At 48.0% G+C, this 22109-nt stretch overlaps 2 protein-coding genes across 8 annotated transcripts in view; one reads left to right on the top strand and one right to left on the bottom strand.

Annotated features, from left to right (window-relative positions):
* Positions 1–5291, bottom strand: part of P2RX7 (purinergic receptor P2X 7) — a 61798-nt gene extending 56507 nt beyond the window's left edge. For 3 of the 4 annotated variants that reach the window (XM_037511196.2, XM_037511193.2, XM_037511194.2), the window contains exon 1: positions 5049–5291. In XM_037511196.2, coding sequence (XP_037367093.1) covers positions 5049–5173 — 125 coding nt within the window. In that variant the 5' untranslated portion in view covers positions 5174–5291. The remainder of the gene's footprint in view (positions 1–5048) is intronic. The other variant, XM_037511195.2, reaches the window with a different exon arrangement.
* Positions 1–22109, top strand: part of IFT81 (intraflagellar transport 81) — a 207348-nt gene that overhangs the window by 106719 nt on the left and 78520 nt on the right. The gene's annotated exons all lie outside the window — the stretch shown is intronic.

Raw genomic sequence — 22109 nt, 5'->3', positions numbered from 1 at the left:
TTTTAGCTCCTGCTTCTCCCACCTCTCTCACCTAGTTCTGTTATAGGACAGGGAGAGGGGCAGCCCAAACCCCGCAAACCTGCCTATTCTAAATGGGTTCTGCCATCCGCCGCATCAACACAAAACATAGGAGACTTTGAGGGGAAGGAACTTTAATAAAACTAGGAAACAATACAGGTAAGGCAGAGTCTAGTTTCTAAATGAAGCACCCAAAGTTACCCGTCCCCTCGCGGGTAAAACTCCATCCAAATGGGATCGGCCCAGAGCAAGGCCCCAAAGCCTGCCACAAGTCTGAAGCACCTTCCAGTGGGGACCCACAGAAAAGGGTCAGAAACAACCAGACAAGCCCGGAAGGAAAAGAGCAAAATCAACATCAAGATAAAAGCTGCTATGGTCACCTCCCCATGGGTCTCACCCACATCTGTGTCACGCAGTCCACGACCAAAAGACAAGCGCAGTTTCTTCACGTGTCTCCTGGCTCCATCCTGCTTCCTTCCTCAGTCTCTTCTGCAGCTGCTCCTCTTCCTGCTCAGCTCCACCCTCCCTTGGGTGGGGCAGGGAACCTCCCCCTTTCCTGGGGACCACCCTGTTACAGTTCTGGAACATTCTGTCTTCTGGTTGTTCCTCTGTTTTGCTTCCAGACATTTGCATTTCCTGTTCTCTTGGTCCTGTGTGTCATCTGACTGGATTCTTCTCCTCCTGAAGTGGGTCTTCTTTGGGCTCCCTCCCCCATCTCTATCACATCACCCAGGGTTCTGGGGTGGAATGAGAATGTGGTGACTCTCTTCACATTTTTCTTCCTCTTAACTGACAGTGGTCATAGGGCCTGCGTTGGATCTGCCCCTCCTCAGCCGCTGTGCCTCTACCGACCTCCATGGGCAACTTACTTCCACTCAAGTGGAGGATTGTGACCAGCTTCTGGTGAAACAGGCAGCTAGCCAGGAGCACATTTTAACAGCCCAGACTGCCCAACAGCACTGTCTCCACGGTGCTGTACTTGCTGTTGACTGGGTGCAGGTTGCTGGGTGAGGGGAAAGAAGTAATTTAAGTGGAATTTGTTCTGCTTTTCTCTCAACTGTTTCTAGACTTCCGTATTCATTAGAAAAGTTTCTAAGGGGACTTCTGTCCAGGGAAATCTTCTTAATAGGATGCAAGTATCTCTTCTGTGCTTAAAATGCTCCAGTGGCTTCTCAACTCACTTGGAATAAAATTCAAGGAACTGAGAGTGGCCTCCAGGGCCCTCCCTCCCCCATCCATGTTACCTCTCCCACTCACCTACTACCTCTCCTCACTGCCTCTTCATTCTCCTACAGCCACACCAGCCTCCTTCCTTTTCCTGGGGTGCCCCACTGAGTTCCTGCCTCAGGGCCTTTGCACTTGCTGTTCCCTCCACCAGAAACACCCCTCTCCCAGACAGTTCATGGCTTGTCCCCATTCTTTATACAGAGCACTTATCACCACCAGACCTTTCATTATGTCTCTCCATTTTTGTGTCATGTCTCTCTCCTCCTTTGGGATATAACCCAACAAGGGCAGGAACTTTTGTTTCACTGGCACCATTGAACAGGGCTTCATGCATAACAAATGCTCAAATGTATTTGGGCAATGAGTGAAAAATGGACAAGGGCAAGCTGAGGGTAGCCACTTTGAAACGGGTGGAGAGGGCCACAAGTGAGGCCACAGGGCAGGAGGCTGGATGGAAGGAACAGCCACCACCCGCCCAGGCTCTGAGACCAGAGAGTCACTAAAAGCCCCAAAAGGCCAAAAGGCCAGAAACCAAAACCAAGATCTATAGACTCTAAGAAAGGACAGTCCCCGAGAAAAGGACCGGTCACTGTGGGCTCTCACCCGCCCACACAATTGCAAGAGACCTTAGACTCCAGGAATAACAACCATGGGGTTTATTTTACGAACAGGGGAAACAAAGAGCTCACTGTATCACCAAGTGGCGGCTTTCTCAGCCAGGTACCATCAGTGATGTTCGCCACCGGTCACCGGGAGTGCTAGACAGCTCTGGCCAGTAGTGATGGCCACTCCTGGTCCCGCAGAGGCGGGGCCAGAGACACCCAGTGTTCACAGCTCTGTGTGAGTTGTTGGATTGTACCAACAGCTCTTTGAGACGCCAGGCCCAGGGCCTCTCAGGCAATGTCAGAGACAGGACTGAGGTCCAGTCCGTGACCTAGTCCTTTGCTTCCTCTTCCCTCCTTGGAGGGGGGCTTCTGGATGCTTCTTTTCTTCTTTCTTGGGTGGCTGGAACCGCCTTCTTTTCTTCAGGGGCAAGCATTGTCACTCCTTCTTCTTCAGGGGCTCCCTGTCCTCTTCTCTCAGGGTGCCCCTCAGCTCCCTCCAGCCCTGGCTTAGCTCCTCTTTCACCCACAAGTCTGATTTGGACTGTTTAGCACCAATCAGCTCACAGCTCACACCTGATTGATCCATTACAAACGGCAGTTATGAGCTCTGAGGCGCACCTGCCACCACTGAGCTGTGGTGGAGCAGCGGGTGAGAGGACACCGCTGGCCCTGCCACTCCCACGCTGAGGCGGCTGGTTCCGGCAACAACCCCAGTGGTGTGGCTTATGAGTGAGGAGCAGTGGCTTAGGGTTTGAATGTCTTTCACAACCTGCTTTCTGAATGGATGGCCTTTTTGAATGTAACTCCGACTTTCAATAGCTTCTGTTTCCTTATCTGTGAAACAGTGAAGAACAAAGAAGACCCAAGGCCGGGTGGACACGATGCGATGATGTAAATAATGCCAACAACAAAACACAGTTATTTTTAAGTCACTCAGGCTTTTGCATCTCACTTTTCCTGGGAAAATAACCATCATTAATCCAGGTCTTCCATCTCATTGAATTGAGAGGACAGGGCAGAATCATGGGTTGGAATTCCAGGCGCTGGCTCTGTTGACAATGCCTGGGGCCCATTCTTGGCAATGACGTTGGGCAGAGTCGCCACAGCCCAGGAGCAGTGCTGATAGAAGCCAGGGCTGAAGCTGCAGCCTTCAGGAGTCCTTGGAATGTCTGGCTTTGTAAAGGCCTTTTTAAATGGATGTTTGTTTTTGTCTGACCCCCATTCCCCACCTCCATCCTTTTCACATTTCTTCTGGCAACAGAATGCTTTTTGTCTAAAGAAAAGCCACTGGATGTGGTTCAGGTCAGGCTCATTCAGTTCTACCAACCTCTCCCTACTTCCCGCCAGAGGAGCAAGCATGGGACCCAGGGCTGACCAGTGGGGTGACACCACACCCCCAAGGCAGCCACGGGTCCAGAGACAGAGCTTACATTCAGACCTGACCAGAGTCTTGGGACTCTGCTGCCAAATCTGTCAGAAAAGACTTTGGTTCTTCTGGAGACATTAAGAAGGCTGTGAGGATATGAGTGTGTCATCTTATGACACGGAGAACCTATTCAAGAAGAAAGACAAGTAGAGCCAAGATATAGGGAATGAGCCCAGTCCCGACCTCTACAGTCAGTCCTCTCTGAGGACAGCCCCATCTCTCACGCTGCCCGCTGATGTGGCAGTTACCCCTCCCCATCCAGTGTGGCAGGGGAGCGAACTGGCATTAGGTTCCTGTTACTTCCTCTCCAAACAACTGTAGCGCAGACCTACTCAGCATCCTGTCCACACATTTACGGAAGCTGGAAGCTGGGGCCACTTGACCTTTGCGGCAACTGCAGTCCCACCTCGAGTCCAGGTTTGAACTTGGTGGTGAGGGACTATGAGTTGCTGACCAGCCACTTGTCTTATTTCCTCAGTTTCCAGCCCTTGCCTTGTGCTGAGTGCAGTAACTGAGGCCCTGTCTGTCTTCAGTCTCTGAGTCCATGCCAGTCCTGTGTGATGTGACCTGCCTCCCCCAGTCCCTACATACCTGGACCACCCCATTCACTGAAGGCTGAGTTGCAGTTGTAATACCTGAGGCCTCAGAGTACAATTAAAACAGCATTTCCCAAGCTGTGTTCTCGGGGACCCCATTCAGTGAGGTGTAAATAGGTGTTCTATGAAATGGCAGGGAAAAGTGAAATCAATGATATTTTGTCTTTAATTTTATATTTCAAAATATAAACAGAGGAGAAACATTTTACATGGAAGTTATGTTACCTCCTAGCATCAGCACTTAAGGTCAAAATTGTGTCTCCTCAAAATCACCTCTGCTAGACCTTTAAATTGTCCACAAAGCATAGTGAACAGACCTCCACCGACTCCTACCCCGTGAAAAGGAACACAGTAGAGAAACATGCCCTATCAGAGAGCAACCTTGAAAACAAGCTGAGTGGAGTAAGTCAGTCACAATGGGCCACATGTTGTGTGATTTCCCATTCATATGAAATATCCAGAATAGGCAAATCCATAGAGACAGAGAGTAGGTCAGAGGGTTCCTGGAGCTACAGGGGAGCAGGGGGCTGGGAGTGATGGCCAACGGATGTGGGGTTTCTTTTTGAAGTGATGAAAATATTCCAAAATGGATTGTGGGGATGATTACCCAACTCTGTGAATATACTAAATACCATGAGTTTATAGACTTTCAAGGGGTGAGTTGTATAGTATGTAAATTATACCTCAGTAAGCTATTAAAAAAGGAGAGAGAGAGAGAGAGAGAGAGAGAGAGAGAGAGAGAGAGAGAGAACAGTTGGAGAGGACGCTGAAGAGGATGTAGTTACATTTACAAGTCTGGTCTTATTCCTTTCCCTAAGGGGTGATGACTCAGAGGCCTGCCCTGTCTCCAGGTGTGGTCCAAATCCCTGCCTCCTCGCTAGAAATCTCCTGAGCTTTCCCACTGTCCCCAGGTATGCCCTCCCTGGCTTCCAGGCAGAACCCAAAGTGTCACGCTGGCCTCCCGCGGCTTCTTTCTTAGCAGACTGCCACTGTTCCCTGCCTGCTGCTTCCTCCTCCCCCCACTACTTTTCCCGAGACCTGCCCAACCCACCACAGTTTACAGTATGATTGTCAGACCACGTGGACTTCAGAATGTGCACCAGAAGCTGCACCTTGGTGTGTTCTGTGCTGTCAACCACTCCAGAGATTTGGGGTCATTCCCAACACCCTGCTTACCTCACATAGGAGAAGACAAGCATGTGAAGGAACCACTTGATGGTGCCATAGTTTGCGCTCTGGATTCGGATAACTTTAACTGTCTCATACTGGAAAACATCGCCACAGCTGCAGCAGTCTGGCATGGTCAGAGGCTCACTCTGCAGGAGGCTGGATCAGACCCCCAAACTCCCAGACCAGCTGCCGCAGGCCCACCAGTAATAGGAAAAAGAAACCTGATTCTTAGCAGTGCCCTTACATTAGAGCTCCTCCAATGACAGCAGGGTGGGGGCGGGCCCTGGCAGCTGTCCCAACTGTGGTTGGTAATAAACAAGAGAAGCCTACAGGCCTGACTGGCAGATGACCCAGCCCTAACCAGCCTCCCCCAGATGCCTGCACAAAGATGGTGTTCAAAGGAAGGGCATTTTTAGAATTCTCCCTTTCCCCCTTTTCTCTCCCTTTTCCTCTTTATTGACTCATTTCAGTTGGGGTAAGGAGCAGCCTTTCAAATGTCAGGAGACCCAGTGCTTCCATTGTGCTTTAGTAAAGGGCCTAGATCTTTCCCTGGCCTCCAGCCCTATTCAGAGACTGACTGATTTCATTTCTACAACCCTTTCGTCAGCCCCAGATGTATCTGAACAAAGTTTCCCCGCTCTGGTCTGTAGTGGTGGGAGGAATCTGATTTGCTGGGGAGTGGTGTGGGGCAGGGTGCTGGATGTTTCTCACAGAATCCTCTAGATCCACTCTCTGCCCAGCTCTTACCCCCAAGAGGTGGGCCATGGGCTACCTAGCCTAATCAGCTGACCGCCAGGGATGAACTTGCCTGCCAACAAAATTCAGCTTAGTTTACGGACCCATCCAGAGAGGTAGAGCGTGTGCTGGAGGGGCCAAAGACACCACCTAACAAAAGGTGAGCGCTATACACATTCTGGGACGGTGGCGTTTAGAGGAAATTTAAATGAAATCAGGTTTTGATAGGCATAAAGCAAAGCAAGTGTGTATGAAACAGTTGACTTCAGATCTGAATTGCAAAGTGGACCCCGGGTCCTTTTTCCTTGCATGTAATAAAGCTAAGGTTGATGTCGAATGAGGTGTCCAGAAACCCTTAATCTGAAGCTCCGCTCCTGAGGGGCAAATTGAGGCTGTCTCAAGGTGATTTGCCCCCTCCAGGCAAAAGTGGGATACTTCATTCTTGCTGCTGCAATTACAGATAGCAGTGTTTGTGAGAGTCTGTGTTTTAGTGACTAAGAAAATCAGCACGCCACAAAGATGGAGGGTGGGGCTTCCACTTACCAGTGAGAGAAAGATTGCTTCCTCTTGAGAAGATTCTTTCTCTTTGCTGTTGACTTCTGCACTTCTCTTCCAGTCTGCAGAATGGCCAGGCAGAGTTTTTCTTTGCTGGACCTCGAGTGGTACAATTGGTTAGTGTGTGGCACTTATACAGAGATTTTCTTTTCCAGTCTGAGCTAACCTGTGCTTCCTCACCCGCGGGAGCTGCATGGACCTTCCTCACCCTGCTGTTCCCAGTTTAGGAGTCTGGACAGCACAAGGGCAGTGAGGTTGGATGTGAATTTTTCTGACTCATCTCCTCCCAGTTGTGCAGGGCTTCTGGGTACCACTCCCTCCTTACCCCTTAAGGTGTAGGAGTGGTAAAGCTCCCCCACTTTGCCAGCTTTTTCTTAGTTCTGCTGACCCCCTTTTTTTTTTTTCAAGTTTTATTTATTTATTTATTTTTAAAGATGTATTTATTTTATTTATACAAGCACTGGGTACAGTCAGAAGCGCGGGAGGGTGAGAGAATTCACCAGAGTCAGAGCGGAGAGCAGAGCAGGCAGACTGACGAAGTACACTGCTGAGGGGAGCAGTGGGTGGCAGGAGAGGTCTGCGCACTCTGTGGGACCCTCACCCAGCGGACGGGGATCAAACCGGTGCTGCAGAGGCTGCGGGCAGCTTCGCAACCCAGCACTCAACCGCTGCGCCACGGGGGAGCCCCCTCTGCTGACTCCTTTAAACAGTTCCATCACTAGTTGCCTTATTAGAGTGCGCTGTCGCTTGCCGACACACTCGGCAGTTATCTTCCTCCGGAAGGAGATCCACAAGACTCCTGTTAGGGCAGTAAGCCTGATGGTTAGAACACAAACACTGAGGGATTAGCTGTCTGGCTTTCAATCCTGTAGTAGTTGTGAGTGATTACAAATTCCAAAGCTCTTTGAACCACTTGGCAAGACCTGGTGGGTCTCTGGGTGTGGAGGTGGGAAGTTGGAGTTGATCCTGGAGGTGTCACATGTTAACCATCTTTTCAATCTTGAACAGTGCTGTGCGTGTTAGTCATTCATTCGTTCCTGAGCCATTACAGGTAAGCAGATAGTCCATATGTCCACCAACAGATGAATGGATAAACAAAATGTGGTCCATCCACAAAATGGAATATTAGTCTGTCATAAAGAGAATGAAGCACTGACACCTGCTACAACTTGATGAACCCTGAAAACGTGATGTCAGGTGAAAGAGGCCAGTCACACAATGAGCGTATATCATAAGATTCCATTTATGTGAAATGTCCACTGTAGGCGCACCTGCAGCCAGAGAGAGCAGAGCAGTGGTCCACTGTGGTGATTTTTCCTTCTCAGTTTGTCCACACAGTTTCTCATGAGTGTCCTCTCTAGCCCTCTCTTCCTTCCTTCTCATCACCTCACTCAGAATCCTTATGATAAATTTGCTAAGACCTTACTCCTTAAGGGTGTCACAGAGTTAGGAGAAATCTCAGTGTTCTGATCTTCAAATATGTCTTTGGTTTACACTAACGGGTGCTGTCTGAGAGGGTGGCACTAGCCAGAGGTGGTGATTTTAAGTTAAATCAATAAAAATGAAATGAAATTTAAAATTCAGCTCTTTAGTCATCCTTGCCATGTTTCCAGTGCCCAGGACCCCAGGCGGCTAGTGGCTACTTGGAGCAGCCAGGGAAGGTGTGGGACTTTCCATCAGTGCAGGGAGTTCTGTTGGACTGTGCTACTGACTAAATCCGTGGATAGAGGAAAGGTGAGCCCAGTGGCAGGTAAGTGAGCGAGGTGCGGGCACTCCCATTCAGGTGACATCTGTCTCCTGGGTGAAATAGGAGGCAGATTTGTCTGATGAGAAAGAAAGGGAAGGCAGAATGGGAGGAGATTTGATGAGAATGGAAAAGATTCAAAGCAGTTGCCATGGTGAACAAGAAAAGTGAGCCAACGGGGCAAACGGGAATCCTGGATTGGTGTGGAGTCTGTTATTGCAACAGTCCAGTGACTGAGATTATGACAGGTGCCTGGGCCTCCCCGCCCAGAGGATCCAGCATCCACCTCCAAACCCAGGGACCTACCAGGTCTTGCCAATCAGTCCAAAGAGTTTTAGAATTCGTAATCATCAGTATCTACCTCATGTATTGTGGCTCTCTACATTTGTTCCTGAAATGGTGTGAGCAGATCTCTGCCCCTACCTCCCTATGAATCACCCTTCTCTAGAGTTTGAATCTCTTGCCAGCCCCAGATCTTGCCAGATCTCTTGTATCTCCTTGCAGGACAAGAAGTTCTTCTTTGTCTTCTAAATCAACCTGGATAATAGGAATGACCTGGATCAGTTTATCCTGAGTGTGATTGCTCTGTCCTTCTTACAGGTGCTAGATTTCCTTTAATCCCAAGATTTCCTCTTCACTCCACCCAAACCCAGTACACATGCTCTCCTTGGGAAATTTGAACTGTTTTAGACTATTTCTAGTCAAGACAACTGGCTACAGGGAATAACAGTCTTCTGCAATCCTGGGGATGGGAGGGAAAACTGGGGTTCTAGTGGTAGATGGTAGGAAGACATCTGGTTTTTGGCGGACCAGGGACTTACTCTTTATTCCATCCGGTCATCAGTAGGACAGATGTAAAAGCAGGACAAAAGATTATTTATATCAGGTCTGAGCTTTCACTGGCATTTGAGAGTTATGTGATTTAGGGTGCTTTTGTTGGAAAGTAAAAGAGTTGGAAAGTAAAAGAAATTCTCTTATATTAAGCCATTTAGAAGGAGGACAAACTTCAGAGGGGGTTGCTCTAGTGGCTTGACAACATTAAGGATCCAGATTTCTTTATGTCTGCACCACCACCATTGTTGGTGTCATCCTCAGAAAGAAAGATCCTCATTTCTTTGTCTCTTTTATGGGGAACTCTTACTCAGAGATGCCCTCTCTCTCTCTACCCTACCCTACCATCTAGTGCTAGACATCAGCCACACACCTGGGGGAGAGAGCTCAGAATCTGCTAAAATAAAAAAATTAAAAAAAAAAAAAAAGAAAAACAGAGCCCAGTCCTGTAAATTCCCTAAGCAGACGAACCAGTTTAGTTATAGAGACAACACTCAGCTTATTTGTCAGACTTATCTGACCTACCTAGATAATTTCCTGATTTTTGTGTCTGAAACCAAGAAGACTTCTCAAGGTAAATTTCAATTTTCAGAAACTCAGGCACTTATGGGAAATCAGCCTCTCCGCACCACCAGTGATTAAGTTTTTGTTTCTCTGAGGGCACTGCACGAGCTTTTTCCATTCTATATCCTCTCATTCCACTTCAGATTGAAATTCTTTCACAGAAGAATTGATCTTTCTCATGGGACATGCTCAGGATGGTGAGCAGAACCATGGAAAGAACTTGCTGGAACCACTGAGGTAACGAACCCAGGAACACCCTAGCTGGGGCTTCGTAAAATTTTTATTTTAATATACTGTTTAAGATATTTCAATCATGGCCTCCCCGGTGGTGCAGCGGTTGAGCGCTGGGTTGCGAAGCTGCCCGCAGCCTCTGCAGTACCGGTTCGATCCCCAGCTGCTCCCCGGCCACCGGAGGAGGGTCCCACATGGCGCGCAGACCTCTCCTGCCGCCCGCTGCTCCCCTCAGCAGTGTACTTCGGTCCTTCTGCCTGCTCTGCTCCCCGCTCTGGCTCTGGTGAATTCTGTCACCCTCCCGTGCTTCTGACTGTACCCAGTGCTTGTATGTATAAATCAATCAATCAATCAATCAATCAATCAATCTAAAAAAATTAAAAAATAATAATATATTTCAATCAGACTTTCTTTTACTCATTGGCAAAGTATTCTGACTCTAGAAGCCTTGCTGGGCAGCTCTTGTAAAGTTCACTGAGAGGCTGGCAGAACAGACAGGGAAGCAGGAACTGTGCACCGCATCCTGAAGTACAGAGATAGCACATACCTGACTGCCCGGGGGCACCCTGGCAAGCCACTTCCTCCATTGTGTTCTTCTCAGAGTCTGGGATATGGTATCAAAATAGGGCTCAGGTGTCTGTTACCTGGTCTTTCCAAAGCCTTCACTTCCCTTCCCTCTTCTCACTCCCTGTGAGAATTCTTTAGGCCAAGTGACACAAGAGATGCTGTCCCTGTAATGAAGGATAGGTTGACTGCCCCTAACTTTCCAAAAACTGGAAGCATTCTTTATAGCGTGTAAAAGACACATAATAAATGCTACCACTTTAAGTGCACAGTGCAGAGGCATTTAGTACATTCACACTGTGTGTGGCCGCTACCCCCTCCATCCCCAGAACTTCTCATCCTCAAGTGAAACTCTGTCCCCATGCAACCCTCCACTCTTCCCTTCCCAGCCACCCCCCACCCCAGACACAGCCACCGTCTGTTTCTGTGAGCTTCACTGCTCTGGGGACCTCATAAATGCAGAATCTTACATGTGTCTTCCGTGACTGGCTTATTTCACTTGGCATAATGTCCTCTGGGTTCATCCACCTGTACCATATGACAGAATTTCATTCCTTTTTAAGGCTGAATAACATGATAGATCATGCTTGGTTTATCTGTTCACGTGCTGCTGGGCATTTGGGTTGTTCCACCTTTTTGGCTACTGTGAATAATAACTGTGGGAACACAGTTATACAGATGTGTACCAGGTACTAATTTCTGCTTGTCTGCCTGCTTTCAGTTATTTGGGTTCTACAGTTAGTAGTATACTTGCTGGATCCTTTGCTAATTCTGTGTTTAATTTTTTTTGAAGAACCAGGAATTTTGTTTTTGTTTGTTTGTTTACCTGCCAGGATATCACATGTGCTCAATAGCTCCTTCTTCAACCACAGGCTGAATAAATCACCCTGGGGCGGGGAGACACCTTCCTGGAGTCTTCTTATTAAAGCCAAGATGAAAACCATTCCTTTGATTCCCACAGGGTGTGCTGCCACAGGGGTGGGGGGAAAGCATAGAGGGAGGCTAAATAGATAGAAATTTGGGGCACAAAAAAATGGAGAGGCAGAAGTCAGGGCAGGACTGAGAGTGGGGCTGTGGCGGCAAGACCCGAAGGTCACCCTAGCAGAGAATCCCTGACTCCGCTCTCCTTGTGGTGGTATTTTCTATTTTTCAAAGAATTTTTTAAAGATTTATTTATTTATGCATACAAGAGCTGAGCTGCAGGCCAGAGGTGCGGGGGGTGAGAGGATTCACCAGAGACAAAGTGGGGAACAGTACAGGCAGATGTATTGAAACACACTGCTGAGAGGAACAGCAGGCGAGTCAGGAGAGGTCTGCTGTGCCATGTGGGTAGCTCCCTGGCTGAGGATCAAACTCATGCTGCAGAGGCTGCGGATAGCTTCAGAGGTTGCGTCTTAACCCTAGCGCCACCAGGGAGGCCCATGGCGGTGTTTTTTAATCATGAAATCCAAGCTTCCCTGTTCCTCTCTGAGCACAAGCACGCAAGCCCTGGTGTCACTTCCGACTCCAACATGTGGGTCTTCCAAACCAAGCAGTTCCCAAGCTCTCAGATCACCGACTGGGTGTCTCACTCATTATCTTCCTGGAGTCTCCCTCGAGGCTGTCCCCCACTTCAGAACACCCATCACAAATTACATGTCCAGGTGTGCAATTTGGCTACAGATCAGGGATTTCCACGGCCCTCTCTTTAGGTTCAATAATTTGTTCTTGAGCCTCCGAAGGCTCAGGAGAAAATGTCAACTGGTTTATTATAAAAGATAATAAAAGATACAGATGAAGTATATCTGGCTGGAAGGGTCTAGAGCAGGAGATTCTGTCTCCATGGAGACCTGCCTCCCGGCACTAGGATGTGTTCACCAACCTGAAGCTCTCCAAGCTCCGCAGTTTAGTGATGTTTGTGGAGGGTGGAGCAGGACTGAAAACTCCAAGCTTCCAATCATGACTTGGTCTTTCTGACCAGCCCCCAGCCTGGAGCTGTCCAGGAGCTTCTTTGGACTAAAAGATGCCCTTATCACCCAGAAAATTCCAAGGGATTTAGGGATTCTGTGTCAGGAAGCAGGATCACAGACCCAATATTAGGATAAAAGATGCCCATAGCACCCCCATCAGGAAATGACAAGGTTTTGGAGCTCTGTTTCAGTAACTGGCGCCAGAGACCAAATATATGTTGACTTGCCTTGGCCACTCCTGGTGAGCCAGCAAAGTGGCATCTCTCAGAGCACTCTCAATCCACAGTAATCTCAGAACCCCAAACCAAATGGAAATGCCAGCAGAATGGGTAGGAGCTGGGGTCGGGTCACCAGGCTGGGGCTAGAAGCATGGAGATGGTGGCATGGGACCCAGCAGGTGAGCACCAGGCCAAGGGTCAGGCCAGGAGACTGAGCTCAGGGTCTCTGGGAGGCCCCAGGGAGAAGGGGGAGGAAGGGCACCCTAGCTCTGCTCACCTGCTAGAAGTGGGGAGAGGATGATGGCAAAGTCCATGATTGGAAGAGCTCAGTGCTTGTCCCTGCCCATTTTATTGCGCTTATCAGAACTCTCACTGGCCATTTTATGCAGTGAAACCAGTTTTCCCGTGGTGCTCTCTCTCTCTCTCTTTTTCATTCCCACCCCCATCTCCCTTATGCCTAGAACAGTCTCCCACTTAGCATCTGCCTGCCCAGTTCCTTGCCTTCCTTTACAACACCACCTACCACTAAGTTTCTCTGATTAAGTGAAAGTTAAATCATTATATTTCTTTCCCCAAAGCATACCTCTTAAATCCCAACTTCCCCTGGTTACCAGACATGATGAAAGGTAACAGAGCGACTGATATTTTTTTAAGGGAATTAAATGAGACTATTCCTTAAAGGCACCAAGTCTGGTACTTAGTAATGTTCAGTGAATTGCAACTATTAATTAATAATGATATACTATTAATAATAGTGACAGTAATAATAAGAGAATATAATTTCTTAGAAGACAAGGGCAATGGTACTTTATGCCCAGGTTCAGTAGCCCAATGTTTAAATATTTAATTATGGCAGAGATCAATACATTTTTCTGCCATGCCTAACTTCTAGTTCAACCTCAAATGAGTAGGATTTCAGATCTCTAACTGTGGCTGATTGGGCCAGGATTGGCATTTGCCCCAGAGAGTCAGGCTATTGCTGGCCAGTGGTCAGTCAGGATCTCTCTGTCAAGAATATGAATTAAGAGACAAGATTCTAGAATCAGATAAAAAGAGCATTAGAGTGAAAGTCCTCAAATCTAACCGATGTGGTCCCTGGAACTGGACCTGACTCTTGCCCTTCCCAGGGCTATAGCTTTTCTAGAAAATTCCATGACAGCTATGTCTTTCTCATGAAAATTATTTTCTAATTTTTTGAGTAAATGCTAATTTGAGTAAATGGTTCCGAGCTCATATCACAACTCTGCTACTTTTATGTAACTTGGGGAGGATTATTTAACTCTTCTTGAGCCTCACTTTCCCCATCTGTAAAAGGGGGTGGTAATACCTACCTTCTGGGGTGTGGCCATTAGTGAGGTAATGCACTCATGCTAGCATTTAGTGAGGTATCTTTATTTCTCTCCCTTCTCTTACATAAGGACACTGGAAATGTTGAGATTCAGACATCTATCAGTCTAGATATGAGGTCAGCTGCATAGAGCCAACACACCAAACAACAGGGTTCTAAATAAGTCACAAATGATTTTATTTCTCATATTCAATTGGGATGATGATGGTCCAAGGCTGAGCAGTGAATTCATCCAGGAACCCAGCGATCTCTAGGGTGTCAGTCTCACCTGCCTGGTGCCTACCATGATCAAATCCCGCACAGAAGCATGCAAGGAGAGGAGGAAAAAAAAAGGGCATGTTCCTCCCTTCAAGGGCATCACCTGCCATTGCCTCTAGCAGCTCATTGGTCAGAGTTTGGTCATATGACATACTACCTGTAATGGAAGGTGGGAAACGTAGTCCATAGTGTGTTCAACCACCTTCCTTGCTTAAAAAGGGGGTTTTCTCTATTTTATGGAGACGAGAGAGTGGGTATTGAAGGACAACCAAGAGTTCCTGCCACTGGTACCAAGGAAATGGCCCTCTGATCTGGAGTGGAGTGAGCCTTCTATTTCACATGTGTGGGAGGAATCTTTGTGTTTATGAGAACCTGGACAATTCTAAAGGATCTAACAGTCCAGTCAGGGAACAGTTGCATAGAAAAAAAATTCTTTGCTCAAGTCAAATCACGTATTGATGTTTTCACAAAGGAGATGTGCCGGTACAGCTTGGCATGTCCTGCGCGCACCGTCTTAGGTGTAGAGTTTGGTGTTGCCTGGTTCCCAGATGAGGCCCCCTGGAAATGTCCTGGATCCCTGAGGTGATCTCAGAGGTCACTGACTTCATGAAATCCACAAAGCCTTCCCTGACCTGCCAGCTGGAAGAGGTGACTCTCTCTTTTGAGCCTCGTCTTACCCGGAGTAAATAGCTTGGGTTTTGCCTTTCCTGATGACATCATTTGAACAGCCTGATAAAGTCAAGACTGGAGCCTTGACTGTATTGAGGAGTCAATAATTTCTTTTTTGGCTTAAGCCAGGTGAAGCGGATGTGCCCATCACTTTCAGCCAAGAGTCTCAGCTCGCACAGTCTCTCGGCCACCATCCTCGTGGCCCGTCTGAATCTGATGTGATGGTGGCTGCTGAACACAGCTTATGTTTCCTGCTTGACTGTGAGACCTTGAAACCAGAATCCCTCCCGCACCAGGCAAGACCAGGTGTTGGGGGGATGCTTGGTGAACAGGGCTGGATCAACAGGTGGATGAATAATGGAGAGAAGTAAAATACTGCATGTCCCTTCTGAACATCAGACCCCGAAGGAGCAGCCTCTACTTCCCCAAGCCTTTCTCATGCTCCTTCCTCATCCTCTTGCTCATTCTCAGACAACAATATTTACAGAGTACCTACTAAGTGCCAGACTCTGGCTGAGGAGCTAGGAATCCCAGCGTGGTGGTGAAGCGCTCACACTCCTGAGTGAGACAGACCTGATTGGAGCCCTTGACTCTCGGTGTGGCCTGGGACAAGTGGCTTAACATTACCCAGCCTGCTCCTTCAGCTGTGAGTAGGCACTGATGCACCCTCTTTATAGGGGCGTAATCGAGACAAAGTTTTGAACATGGTGCTGACTCACAATGATTATTATTACCAATTCAGATTAACTATGTACCCTTTACAAACGTTAGCTGCTGTTGTGATTGCCTGGTTCAATGTAAGTAGCAAGAGAAAGATAGGTTTATATGCCCACCCGCCCATCCACCTGCCTGCCTCTCTCTCTCTCTCTCTCTCTCTCTCTCTCTCTCTCTCTCATACACACACACACACACACACACACACACACACACATCTATGGAGAAACTGAGATAGAGGAAAGATCACACAACAATAAATTTAAATGAGTTTTCTTTATCTCATAGTTGTGGTTCTAACTCGGTGTGAAGAGAGACCAGTGGTTCTCTGTGTGACCCCGGGACGGTCAACAATATCTAGAGACATTTTTAGTTGTCATGATTGAGAGGGTGCTCCTGGCTTCTAGTGGCCAGGGATGCTGCCAGACTTCCTACAGTACACAGCTCAGCTCCCCAGGACAGAGAACTGTGTACCAAGGACAGAGATCTGGTCCAAATGGCTGTAGTGCTGAGGCCGAGAAGCCCTGGTCTAGGCTGTGTTGGCAGCTAGGCCATAAACTCATGATCAACTGTGGGTTCTAGGGCCACAGTCAAGGAAGGGCAGCATCTGGCATATAGTAGATGATCAATAAATGTTTGATATTCAAATGAATGAATGAAATTTGGAGCCTTGTGCAGAGCTCTGGCAGAGCGGCTGTTCAGTAAAAGGTTACTGACTCATTGCTGTAAATGTCCCCTCTGAGGAGCCACACCTGAGGCGTCTAAGAATGAGGTTCTCCCAGCTGGGAGACAGGATGGCTTTGGAGCTGAAGTTTGGGGTGACCCTAAATGACTGTGGGAAGCCACAGAGCAGCCAAGGAGACAATCCTTCCCACAATGGGACGGATTCATTGTCTTCTCCTGCTCTTGTCAGACTCTGAACAAAGATGTGTTCAAAGGGTTGAACTGAATGAGAACCCGTGGATTTAGCTCTATTGGAAAAGGGAAAGAAGTAAGCCCAGGCTGAGGATTATTTTTAATGTGCTTGAGGATCAGGAGCCCCTGAGAATTAGAGATGGGGCGGGAGTGAGCTCTGCTCCCCAACACGCTCTTTCTCATTTTTTATTCAAGAAACATTGACTGAGGGCCAGGCACTCTTTGGGAATCTGTAAGTTAACAACGAAACCAAAACCCCAAAGCAGAAAGCAGGATAGAGAAGAGCTGTCAGATATATGGGGTGTGAGGGCCATCTGCATGTGATAAACATCACATGCAAGAAGGAAAGTAAGATGTGATTAGGGTTGAATTTTTTTGAAATGGAGGTGAAATCCACATAACGTAAAATTAACCATTTGAAATGAACATTCAGGGGCTCCCTGGTGGTGCAGGGGTTAAAGTCTCAGCACAGTCAAGCTATCAGTAGCCGCTGCGGCCTGAGTTCAATCCCCGGCCAGGGAGCTGACCCACATGGCGCGGCAGACCTCTCCTGTCTCACCCACTGCTCCCCTCAGCAGTGTATTTCAGTAGATCTGCCTGTTCTGTTCCCCACTCTGTCTCTGGTGAATCCTCTCACCATCCCCCTGCACCTCTGCCCTACACCCCAGTTCTTGTATGCATAAATAAAAATAAATCTTTAAAAAATGAACAATTCAGGGGCACTCAGCACAAGATCAGGAGACTTCCCGAGACCTCCAGGGAGGAAATGGTTTACAGGAGTTCCTAAGTAGTTTTGTGGCAAGGAGTCCTGTGGGCCAGCCTGACATGGCAACCATATTCTTTCTTCTTTTTATGTCTTTAACGGGCATAATTTATTTATCTCCTAACATCAAGCAGGAGGTTAGATTCGGCATTCCTGCTTTCACCAAGTGACCTTGAGCAAAGATTAGCAATTTGAACTCAGTTTCCTCCAGTCTACCTCAGTCTACCTTCAGGGTGTAGACAGGGTTCAAGGTCACAAATTTACCAACAGGAGAACTAAACAATACATGAATGTCGCTAGCATGTGGTGGGTGCTCCACAAGGTCCCCCTCATGGATTCACCACGTGTCTGCTCAGCAGTTGCCATTCTGGACATTCAACAAGCACAGAGTTGCCACTAGTCATGTCTTCAACACCAGCCGCCATGTTTTGCTTCACTTTGGTGTTTTGATGGCACTTTGGGTTTTGATGTGGGCTTTGGGGTCTCGTGAGCTTTCAGAGCCCAGCTCCTGTGCTTACATTGGGTAACCTCTCTGAGCTTTAGTTTCCTGGCTCAACTTACAAAGGAATTGAAAAGATCTGAGACCATTTTTGTAAAGCACCTAGCACTAGGGAGGACTCGGGGCCTCAGGACTCACAGTGGCCACCTTGGTGTAAAGGAAAGAATGCAAGTCCATCCAGTTTGAGTGGCTAAGGAAGACCAAGAGAGAAAATTTCAGACTATGTAGAAGGTCATGAGGGCCTAGCAACACAATGGTTGAGCTTCTGTCCTCGTTTTTTTCCCCTCTGAAAAGAGTTAAGAGATTGGAACCCCAGATTGGAGACTCTGCTCTGTCCATGGCTGGCCCTCTACCCTGGGGCAGGTTCCTTCCCTCTCTGCCTCAGATTCCCAGGGGTTCCTCTCCAAGGACCCTCTCCTCTCTATAACCATCTGTGGCATCACTACTGACCAGCAGAGGGCAGTGATGCACCAATATTTGCTATTGAGTTGGTGCCTTCAAGGTCAGGCTTGGAGTGTTCCCCATTGTCTGAGCCTGGACAAGACAATTGTGAAATAATAATAGTGGTATCTGTTTCTCTTTTTCAAAGATCCTTATTGTATAGATGAGGTCTTGCCACAGCATACAGATGAGGAAGCAGAGCTTTGGAAACATAAGAGACTTAATGTCTCATATAAACAATTCTTGGCAATTTTAGTCAGACCACATCCTAAGTTTAGACCATTCAGTGGTAGGAGACCATTCAGTGCATTACTGTGTGTCTGGGTGCTTAGCCTCAATAATCCTCACAAAGCACTTTCTGATCCTCTATATCAGAATTGTTTCCCAGCTTACAGATGAGCAAACTGAGGCTCCTACAAGGTCATGGCCCTTGACTTCACATTTCCTTGATCAGCTCCATCTTAGAGGATGTTTGGTGGACCCCCCCCCCAAAATATTCCCTTAAAAACTACAGAAGTTGGTGTTTTGCACCAGTTTCACTGCAAGGGTAAGTAGGAAGTTCTAGTCCAAATTTTGCTTTTTTTTTTTTAAACAAAAGAAAGTATGCCCTTCTTTGTGTCTCAGCATCTGCACAGATGATTAGCATTTCTATATAGAACTGGAACAGCTTAGAGCAGTGCTGATATTCAAAAGGTACTCCCCAAATGATGCCTGTCTCCAACTCCGGATTCTGACGTACATCCCTAGTCACCAAAAAATCATTGGTTTAGGTGGTCTTTTTATCTGTGTGTGTGCAATAGGGAGTAGTGGAGACTGTGGCAAACTAGAAAGTACATGTCCTCTCTGAAGGCAGCCTCTTCTCAGCTCCAGCCAATCTACCACACACAATAGCCAGATTTCCTGAATTTTCAAGGGAACACAGAAATCCAGGTCATCTAGCAGAGAGATGTCAGCCTACTACAAAATCAAGGGCTGAGCAGAAAGCTTATGCAGGAGGACCTCCTAAAAAGCAAGTCCATAGGGCCTCCCTGGTGGCGCAAGGGGTTAAGCACCGCGCTATGAAGCAATCTGCAGCCTCTGCAGCACAAGTTCGATCCCCAGGCAGCCAGGGAGCAACCCACATGGCACAGTAGACTTCTCTTGTCTCGCCCACTGCTCCCCTTAGCAGCGTATTTCAGTCATTCTGCCTGTTCTGTTCTCCACTCTGTCTCTGGTGAATCCTCTCACCCCCCACATCTCTGGCCTGTACCCCAGCTCTTGTATGCATAAATAAACAAATTTTTTTAAAAAAAAAAAAGCAAGTCCATAAACTCATATACATTCTCTCGATCTCCATGTCAAACCTATGAGATAACTTCATTATGCAGATGCAAAAATTGAGGCTCTGCGAGTGCCACATCCACAGACTATTAATACAAAGCAGCCCTTGAGAATGTACTTCTTTCCTTCTTGCTGGTGGTACCCAAATTGAAGCTGACTTTGAATATCTTGAAGATCAAGAGCTTGAAAGAAAATGTACCCTTTGCTTAAAGCTTGCCAGCCTGGCTCTGTTCCCTGCTGTGTTGCTGGTGCCTTTTATCTCCTTGCCTTAAGATAAATGTAAGTACTGGGCAGCACTTCTCTGATGAAGCGGCAGCCTCAGGCTACAAACCTCAGGACTCCTTCAAGAGAGTCTACTCTGGAGAGGATGGCTGACAGTCCTAGCTCCCGCCAAGGCTGTATTTCCTCTGGCTGCTCCCAGCCAGTGTCTGAGTACAGTGGGAGTGCTCCTGTAGCCCCACTGCTACCCAACCTGAGAGTCCCCTTACAGGTGACTTTGACCTAGGAACTCCCATCAAAATGGCTGCAACTTTCTTAAAACTACACTGCTGTCTGAGACTGTTATTTTTTTTAAAAAGATTTAATTATGCATGCATACAGGAGCTGGGGTACAGGCCAGAGGTGTGGGGGGTGAGAGGATTCACCAGAGACAGATTGGGGAACAGAACAGGCAGATTGACTGCAGTACACTGCTGAGGGGAGCAGTGGGGGGTCAGGAGAGGTCTGCTGCGCCATGTGGGTAGCTCCCTGGCTGGGGATCGAACTTGGTGCTGCATTGGCTGTGGAGAACTTCATAGGATGCGTCTTAACCCCTTGTGCCACCAGGGAGGCTCTGTCTGAAACTGTTCTTACCCAATCCTTCCATCCCCTTCTTCTCTAAGAAGTATCCGGCCAGCATCACGCCTGAAAGCACCTGGCTCTTATTATTTCACCATAGTTGTCTTGTCCAGGCTCAGACAATAAGGAATGCTCCAAAACTGAACTTGAAGGCACCAACTCAATAAAAGCTCCTGCTGCTCTCGCCCCCTTCCTTTGATCCTCCACAGGCATGAATAAATACAGCCCCCAGTAAATCTCTTGCACATCTTAGCCCTTCTTGGCACCTCCTTCTCAGAATCTGAACTAACACAGATGACTTCCATTTTGTGGAACGTGCTAACAAAGTACAACCATCCAAACCCACAATTACCTGTTGTCAGGGAAACAGGTTTTCATATTATAATGGCCAAGTCCACGAGCACTGGGATTGGAGTGACCAGGGTGTGACCCCGTACTTGTCAGTGTTATGACAGTGGGTTCGTTTCTTAACTCACCTGGAGCCTCTGTTCCTCATCTGTCATGAGTCAGTGATTCTCAGTCAGGAGTGATTCTTGACCCCCCTGGGGTGTTCAACAATGTCTGGAGGCAGATTTTGGTTTGGGGGAACTGCAGAGAGAGCAGGTTATTGCTACTGACACCTAGTGGGTAGAGTCTAGGAAATATTGCTAAATTCCTACAATGCACAGAGCGACCCACCCCACCCCACACCCACCCCTACCCCCTCACCAATGAGGGAGCCAGCCCAAAGCAGTGCTGATGTTGAAAACCTCTGTATTCGACAGAGATGGTAATGGTAGCCGATTCAGAAAGCTGTTGAGAGGATCCAGAGGGATCGTTTGTCCAATGCCTGTCACTTCTACCTGTCATTTCTCCCCTACATACCTTGTCAACCCCACAGGGCAGGATCGGTGTCTGTAGCCGCACTGACTGTGGCACGGAAGGTGCTGAGTAAATCATGAATAGGAGTATTAATCAGATGGGCACAAATCAATGCCCTAGAACTGTCGTCTTTGCCATCAGCATCCAGTCTTCCCCACCACTGGCTTGGTGTCTGGGGCATAACTGGTTTTCAGAATCTGTTGAATGAATGAAATTAATGAACCAGAAATAAAGGAGTGTTTATTCCTTTATGTGTTTTGGAGAGACATGGGAAACTTAGGAAATAGGCCCAACCTTCTCCTATTTGTTTGTAAAGAGGAGTTGTTCATTGAAGAAAAATGGCTTTGAAGGATTGAGAGCTCTGTGGGGCCAGACTTGGGGGCCTGACCCAAAGTCATGGGGAGTTTAGGGCACACATCTCGCTCAGCTTCTGCAAAAAAGGAAAACGGGTCAGGCTTTGTGCGAACTCCCTGCGAAACAAGAGCTGTTTTCAGGGCCCAGGAACACGCTCTGTCCCATGTTTAATTTCTTCCATCTGTCTGGTATCTGACCTCTGCTGCCCTCTAAGCCATTGCCACACATTGTCTGCGCGTGTTCCCATATAAGGTGATCTCTCTCTCTCTCTCTCTCTCGCCCCTCTCCTCTCTCTCTCTCTCTTCCCCTCTTTCTGGGGGTTGGACAGCAGCAGCAGCCCTTGCTTCCTCCACTCTGTTCTCCCTCTCTTAGCCTTTCTGGCAGACTCTGCAGTGAGGCTGGATGGATGGAGAGCACAGAGGGGCAGGGGGCTGCCAAGGAATGTGGCAGGTTTATTTTTGTCTGGGCTACATTCTTGCCAGGGCTGCAGGCCCCGGCCACTTGGGGATGTCACATGCCGATAAGACAGTGGGGGTGACTGAGAACTGTGGCTTGAATCTGCAACACCCCAGGTGTGAGCCTTCGTCACGGGGTGGGGGCGCTAGGAGGTGGGGTTGGCAGAGACTCTGAGGTCATGGAACTTGGCTCTTCCCACTGCCCTTGTCTGACTCCCAGATGCGTTTGCTCCGTCAGAGAA

Source organism: Talpa occidentalis, unplaced genomic scaffold (assembly GCF_014898055.3).
Source record: "Talpa occidentalis isolate TD23 unplaced genomic scaffold, MPIMG_talOcc4v2.1 talOcc4.14, whole genome shotgun sequence".
NCBI classification, from domain to species: Eukaryota; Metazoa; Chordata; class Mammalia; order Eulipotyphla; family Talpidae; genus Talpa; species Talpa occidentalis.
Note: the sequence above shows the minus strand (reverse complement) of the source record. Positions and strands in the feature narration are given on the sequence as shown.